The sequence below is a fragment of the Rhinopithecus bieti genome, unplaced genomic scaffold (genome assembly GCF_001698545.2).
Source record: "Rhinopithecus bieti isolate Rb0 unplaced genomic scaffold, ASM169854v2 scaffold_13551, whole genome shotgun sequence".
NCBI classification, from domain to species: Eukaryota; Metazoa; Chordata; class Mammalia; order Primates; family Cercopithecidae; genus Rhinopithecus; species Rhinopithecus bieti.
This window is the reverse complement of record NW_016807519.1, coordinates 43,119-51,251: the sequence shown is the minus strand read 5'-3', so window position 1 is coordinate 51,251 and position 8,133 is coordinate 43,119. Positions and strand designations below refer to the sequence as shown.

Genomic DNA, 8,133 nt, shown 5'->3' with positions numbered 1-8,133 from the left:
AAAAAAAAAAAAAAAAAAAGAAATATACAATGAATAAAGAGAAAACATGCAAAATAAAGGGAATGTGGAGAAGAAAGTTGAGGGATATAATGCAAATATTTTTCATCAAGTCCTTGGATTCTGTGAACTATAAATTGGTCATGATGGATAAACGTTTTAATTTCAATAATATAATCAGGATTAAGAGAAGCTTAGATAGCATCTTTAAAGTGATTCTTCTGCTACATACATACCACAAGACAGATACATAATAACCTATCAGCTGGATGAATACCTGTATCTTAACTTTGTAGAGTGAACTTTCAGAAATTGAGAACTTATATTTAAAGGCCACCTCAAAATATAACGATTTCCCTGATGACTCTTTTTATTTTCTTATTCACACAAAAGTACCACACATGACCTTATGCCCTAGGATAGTATATATTACCTAGCTCAGGTTTGTCCAGTAAACTGATTAAAATGCGAAAAGGCTTTAGATCCTGCATTAGAGTGTTCTCTTCTCCAAATCCATTCACTTGTAAGATTCCCACCATTGCCTTTAAAAAAGGAAAGTACACTGGTCATTTAAGTAAACATATTCAAAGATTTTTTCCTTAAGAAAAAGTATTTCTAAATGTAACCATATATAATGGAGATTTATACCCACTATTGCTTTTCTGAAGCCTTTTCACCAACCCTGGCCTTCTTACTCTGCTAGGAAAAAAATGTATTTATCTATCTTGAGAAAAAAAGTGTCTAAATTCTCTTTAGACATAGTGGAATATCAAAGAAAATTTAGAAAAATATATTCATGAGGTGAGTGTTTTCCCTACAGATGAATTTCTACTTAAGATCATCATTCTCAGAACTATGCCACATTATCATGGCAGTTTCTGCTATTACACAATTATTTTCCCATTAGTGACTTAACAACGATATTCTTATAACCTCACTCTTTTAAAAATGCTTCAGATACCATGTATTTTTTTCTGTTTATTTGAAATTTGAAATATCTTAAATAAACATAATTGAATTAAAAATAATATGAAATAAACTTCTCCAGAGCTTCACAGGAAATAGCACAGGTCCTGACTCATTTTTGGAAAAGCTCCAACTTTCATTGAGCAGAAGGTGAGAAGCTGCAACTATGTTTTACTAAAGTAATGAAAACAACAAAGTAAGAGAAAAAAAGTGTTTTGTCCTATGTGGTAGTCTAACATATGATTATTATTTTACAGGCATTTGCTCGTTATAAAAACTCTGGGGAAGTTTGTAGGTCTTGTCTCCATCCCTTCAACTGTGAATTCAATTAAGGCAAGACCTTGTCTTATACTTTTTCAGTACCTCTAGTGGTCAGTAAGAGACCAAAGAATAATGAAAGTATTCATTACCTGGACCAATAATTCTTTTGAAAAGGTAGTGAAATAGTAAGTGGCATGTTCTTCGGGATTACTGTGTCTTGTGCTTCTGGGTCCTATGATAGCACCGTTGTTATCAAAACCTCCACAGAAACAAATCACAAAATTACTTAAAATGGAATTCTCAAAACTGTTGTTCACTAAATACCAAAACAGCAAAATCTCAAAACAGCACTAAACACTTACCAATTAGTAGCCCATTCAATGTCAGCAAGAGAGATCATTTTAGATAGTTTAATAAAGGGAAACCAATTCAATACGTAAGTATCATAGTATTCTTCCAGAATTATCTTTTTTTTTTTTTGGCCAATTTTACTCATAGTGAAATAACTGGATACTCAGAACATCCACATTATGTTCCCTCACTCTAGGCAGTAAAGAGTTGTGAAGACAGACAAAACACACAAAAAGCATGGAAAACCAAAGTGTACATATGTATTACTGCCTGAGTGGGACATTAGTATGATGTGTAAGACAATGGTACTAGTCCTGATTCCTTTGATGAATTCAAAGTTTTGGATAGTATGCCAGTATTTTGATTACCAGCTCATTCTTCTTTGCCTACTAACTTATAGTAACACCCACCTCAATTTGTAAGGGGAAAAACATCTTGTTAAGGACAAGGGAACATGACTTTATGAATTCAAATAGCCTCTTCAACTATAAAGCTGCTGAAATTTCTTCATACAATACACAACTAATACTGTTTATATTTTTATTGTCCATTTACACAAGAAATTTTAGTTTTTAAATTCAAGAAATACATACAACTTGGTAATACTTATACATGACAAATCTCCCTCCATTTTTTCCCCAATTATGACCACAGACATCAAATACCTACCAAGAAGCCATGCATAAAGTCTTCGATTCAGAGACATATCCCTCCTTAGCACTACATGAAGGGCTGCTGACAAGATCCTGATCATATCCGGTCGAGTGGCCTGAAAGTTAGGAATATGGTTGTATTTAACAATATACAATACATATTTTTTTCCTCTTTAAATTTGCCCTGAAATATGCTTAGAACATTAGGGTGTATGGAGTACTTTCATGTATTATTTCAAACAGGGGAATTATTACTTCCATTTTACAGATTAGGACACAGGAAGAAAGTTAGGTAACGTGGCTATTTAGCTGCATAACTGAAATTATAACTTAATTATTTTAACTTCCAGTTTGAAGTTCTTTATCTATACAATGAAAGCAAATTCTGACATAAAACAAATAAAATGGAGCAAGACGGAACAGACACAAGAAAATCATATGCCATTAGTCTTTCACATTTATAATGCTGTCACCTGGCTATAAACTCCTTAGACCGTCACCATCTTCATCCACTCAGTCATTTATTCTTTTTAAAAATTTTATCTTGCAGTATTTTAAACATATTGAAAATACAGAAAACAACATAATAAACCGTTTTCTACCAATCATCCAGCTTTAATTTTAAATTTTTTTTTTTCTTTTTTTTTTTTTTTTTTTTTTTTTTTTTTTTTTTTTTTTTGAGACGGAGTCTCGCTCTGTCTCCCAGGCTGGAGTGCAGTGGCCGGATCTCAGCTCACTGCAAGCTCCGCCTCCCGGGTTTACGCCATTCTCCTGCCTCAGCCTCCTGAGTAGCTGGGACTACAGGCGCCCGCCACCTCGCCCGGCTAGTTTTTTGTATTTTTTAGTAGAGACGGGGTTTCACCGTGTTAGCCAGGATGGTCTCGATCTCCTGACCTCGTGATCCGCCCGTCTCGGCCTCCCAAAGTGCTGGGATTACAGGCTTGAGCCACCGTGCCCGGCCATGTTCCATATCTTTTTAAGAGAAATAATTTTTTTCTTTTTTCCAAATATCCTTAATTCAATGTTTAAAAAAATGATTAAAGGACATCTGGTAAATTTATAAAAATCAAAATAGAAGAAAAGCAACTAACTTGCTATTAATTTTCAGAATACTGCCAGATAATTGCTCTACAATAGAATCTTGGAATCTGAGAATTAGACAATAATGTGGAAACTGACTAGTTTAACAACCACTCTATAAGTAAAGAACCTAAGCCTCATAGGTTCTTGAGGTTTTGGCTAAGTGCTTAGCCAAATTCAAATACCTGGTTAGTGACCCAGCTAGATGGAGAACTCACTTCTCCTTAATCACAGACCAGTGAACTTTGTCTTATTACCATGCTTCCTGATAGAATTAGAAAGGATTCGCCCAGCTCATTTGTTTTAAAGGAACCTTAGAGAAATAACTGAGATGATACAGAACACAGATCACCAACAACTGACAAATTAGGTTCACGCCTTTGAACACAAATGTCTTCTATTGATCTGTACAATTCTGAAAGTACGGTTCAAGACCCCTAGGTATCTCTAAGACTTTTCAGGGGTCCACAAAGTAAAAACTAGCTATTCATATTCATAACAAAACTATGCATATTCATAACAATACTAAGATGTTATAGGGCTTTTTGTTCTGTTGACATATGCCCTGATCATGCAATAGTGGATAAAACTGCTGGCACCTTAGCATGAAAAGAGGCAGCATAGCAGTAGCACCCACTATACGTGTAATCATTATACTTTTACTGCTATGTACTTGTATCAAAATCAAAAAATATCAACCCTTGAGTGCATGTCTTTTAATATTCTGTATAATAGAGTGAAAGATACACTTAAAGTATTTCTGATGTGGCCAGGCACAGTGACTCATACCTGTAATCCCAGCACTTTTGGAGGCCAAGGCGGGTGGATCACAAGGTCAGGAGATCAAGACCATCCTGGCTAATGTGGTGACACCTCATCTCTATTAAAATTATAAAAAATTAGCTGGGCATGGTGGTTGGTGCCTGTAGTCCCAGCTACTCAGGAGGCTAAGGCAGGAGAATCACTCGAACTTGGGAGGCGGAGGTTGCAGTGAGCTAAGATAGTGTCATTGCACTCCAGCCTGGGTGACAAAGCAAGACTCCATCTCAAAAAAAAAAACGTACTAAATGTACTTCTGATGTATACTGAAGTATGATGGCTGCCTCAAGGAAAAGCAATTGTATAACTGAGTTGTGAGCTTAACTGCCAGTTTTCTCAAAGAATGCCATTTTTACCTGAAGAATTACTAATACGAACTATGATTATTCAGGCTTGGACATTTTGTAGTCATTTTCTCAAAGTGAGGCTGTCACTGCAAGGAAAATAATATTAATCATGACAAATAATAAAAGTTGAGCTTCTAAGAGAAAAGCAGAATTATAGAAAACTTGCATTTAGACTGAAACTGTATTTTTTGGGTTTTTTTTTTTTTTTGAGATGGAGTCTCGCTCCATAACCCAGGCAGGAGTGCAGTGTTGCAATCTCGGCTCACTGCAACCTCTGCCTTCCAGGTTCAAGCGATTCTCCTGCCTCAGCCTCCCGAGTAGCTGGAGTTACAGACATGTGCCACCATGCCCAGCTAATTTTTGTATTTTTATTAGAGCATGGGGTTTCACCATGTTGGCCAGGCTGGTTTTGAACTCCTGACCTCAAGTGATCTGCTTGCCTAGGCCTCCCAAAATGCTGGGATTACAGGTGTGAGCCACTGCATCTGACTGAAATTGTATTGTTTTGATTTCAACTGGTTGAAAGCTTCTCAATACTGGGATTAAAAGTTTCTCCCAATATCTAAAAATCTTTACTGATGAGATCAGTGGCAATAGTAATAAACATGATTAGTATTGTATAATAAAATGTGAAAACATTTGGAAAATCTGCATAATTCAATAAGCCAGTATTTCCTTAATATCCAATCATGATGTTACAAAAGCACATATGACTGAAAGATCCACTGAAAGTACAAGATAGACCAGTGGATTTTAATGGAATAGAATATGAAAAGTTCATTGATATAGTTTAAGACTCAATATTGTAACTAATTTTTAAAATCTATAGCTTCAAAGTTTTCGTATAATATCAAAGAATATGTAATTTTAACAGAAAATGCTACTGAAATACTCCTCGATTTTCCAACTACATATCAATGTGAGATCAGATTTTCTTCACATACTTTAACCAAAAGAACAAATCACAATAGACAAGCTAACCAATACAAGCAAAAGATTTTTGAGGACCTTCAGTACCTTTAAAGAGTATAATGGGGTTCTACAACTAAAGCATTTGAGAACTTCTGATCTATCCAACATAAGATATGAAAATTATATTGTCACAAAATCTTTAAAAGTACAAATGTCTCCCCATCTTATTTTGGGAGAAAAACTACTCTTCTTAAGAAAGTAGGAAGTAGAAGATGTTAGTCAAAGGATAAAAAATTTCAGATGGCAAAATAAGTTCAAAAAGATCTACGGTACAACGTGGTAACTATAGTTGTTAGCAATGTATTGTATTTTTTTTTTTTTTTTTTTGAGACGGCGTCTTGCTCTGTCACTCAAGCTGGAGTGCAGTGGGGCGTTCTCGGCTCACTGCAAGCTCTGCCTCCCAGGTTCATTCCATTCTCCTGCCTCAGCATCCCGAGCAGCTGGGACTACAGGCGCCAGCCACCACGCCTGGCTAATTTTTTTTGTACATTTAGTAGAGACGGGGTTTCACTATGTTAGCCAGGATGGTCTGATCTCCTCACCTCGTGATCCACCCACCTCGGCCTCCCAAAGTGCTGGGATTACAGGCGTGAGCCACTGCGCCCGGCCACAATGTATTGTATTTTTTTTTTTTTGTGAGACGGAGTCTCGCTCTATCACCCAGGCTGGAGTGCAGTGGCCGGATCTCAGCTCACTGCAAGCTCCGCCTCCCGGGTTCATGCCATTCTCCTGCCTCAGCCTCTGGAGTAGCTGGGACTACAGGCGCCTGCCACCTCGCCCCGCTAGTTTTTTGTATTTTTTAGTAGAGACGGGGTTTCACCGTGTTCGCCAGGATGGTCTCGATCTCCTGACCTCGTGATCCACCCTTCTCCGCCTCCCAAAGTGCTGGGATTACAGGCTTGAGCCACCGCGCCCGGCCCAATGTATTGTATTCTTAAAAACTGCTCAGAGTACATTTTAAGTGTTCTCACTGTAAAAATGTGTGTGAGGTAATGAATGTTAATTAGCTCAATGTACAGATTCCAGAATGTATACATATTTCAAACATCATGTTGTACAGGATAAATATACAATTCATGTCCATTAAAAGCTAAGTTTAAAAAAAAGAAGTTGCTTCTTGATTACAACTGATATCACCATCTATTTCTAATATGAAAAAAAGTCTATTATAATCTCAAAGGTGTAAGTACTACAGATTTGGGTGAGCTTTCCAGGAAACAAAGAAGTGTAGCAGTCCATCTCACTGCTGAAGTTCCTAACAGCAATCATCCTTTTGGGATATGGTAATGAAGGCACTGTTAAGTCACAATTATAATAAAATCCATACTCGGATTGTATTCTATTATATGTAAGACATAGAAAGAGGGAAAGTGGAACACTAAGGTACCTACATTATAATTCTTATTCAGTTTGATACAGTTAGAAGGAGAACTGTATTAGAATTGGGTAGAGTAGTGGGGAGAAAAGTATTAGAATTATAAGATTATTAGAATTGGGTGTATACTTTTAAAAAACATTCAACGAAGCTATTGTTTTCATAATACATATTATAGAATGTAAGAATCTAGAACATTTTGGCTGACAGGATTACAGAGAAGGCAGAGTAAGAAAGTACAGGCTGAGAAAAGCTTACGAAACACTGATATATTAAGATTACAAATTAAGTTACTCTTGAGTCTACTATGACTTAATTCCTCAGATCTTGTTGAGACATCTGTCAATTGAGGGCCTAATGATGTTGAATGCCTGGAAGGTAAGAAAGCAATGGGAAAAGTTTAAGAGTGAAAGTCAATAAATTTTTTGGATAAAGATCCAGACAGTACATATCTTAGACTTTCAGATCACATACATTGCTTTGCCATATTCTTCTATGTTTTCTAAGCCTTTAAAAAAGCAAAAACCTTTCTAAACTTTTGGGCTGTTTGGCCATCCCTATACTAGAGCATTGCTGAATTTAGATTTTGCTGAGATGACTCAATAGTTGTTTCTGTGAAAAGCCAGAGGGCAGAATAAAGTCCCTTGGTTGAAGGGTGAAAGTCTCAAAATAGAAACAGAGTAGTTTATGTTCCAATAGGGAAAGTATAGACAATGAAGTGTAGAATTATTTAGTTACTAATATTTCAATATCAAATTAAATAAAGTAAAAGAAAAATGTTAATAAAATAATGAATAAAAAATTGGCCAGTCATAATGAAAATTCACTACAGTTATCTGTTCATCGCAGTTCTTATGAAAACCTCAAATAATAGTCCTTTTTAGGAATAAATAAAGGTTTAGAACTCAAAGGAATTTAGATCATTTCTTTTAAAATGAGAGCACTGATTAAATTAAGTTCTAGGAATGAACTTCGTTTATGATTTGTCAAGTTAGTTGCACTTATTTGTAATAAAAGTACTATAGAATATCACAGAGACTAAACATGTGGCTCTTAAGTTGTAGTCAACTCTGCTAAGGGTCTGGCATGCATATTAAAATCACCAAAACAAGATAACATAACATCAGTACAGATGATGGCTGGGTAGAAGGCCTGGGTCTCAGTCTTGGCTTACTCAGAGTTAGCAATAGAGAACCTCTTGCTTTTTATATGTTACAACTTTTTTCAAAAGTATGAAATAATCTACTTCAATTACCATATTCTTATCAAATAAGTCAAGCTTTTATCTTTAGGTTTTTTTTTTTCACAACAA

At 35.8% G+C, this 8,133-nt stretch overlaps 1 protein-coding gene across 5 annotated transcripts in view; it reads right to left on the bottom strand.

Moving 5' to 3' along the window:
- Positions 1-8,133, bottom strand: part of DOP1A (DOP1 leucine zipper like protein A) — a 79,200-nt gene that overhangs the window by 50,096 nt on the left and 20,971 nt on the right. For 3 of the 5 annotated variants that reach the window (XM_017882618.1, XM_017882615.1, XM_017882617.1), the window contains exons 7-9: positions 2,245-2,344; positions 1,374-1,483; positions 431-539 (exon numbers count right to left, since the gene is read on the bottom strand). In XM_017882618.1, coding sequence (XP_017738107.1) covers positions 431-539; positions 1,374-1,483; positions 2,245-2,344 — 319 coding nt within the window. The remainder of the gene's footprint in view (positions 1-430; positions 540-1,373; positions 1,484-2,244; positions 2,345-8,133) is intronic. The other 2 variants (XM_017882619.1, XM_017882616.1) reach the window with 1 other exon arrangement.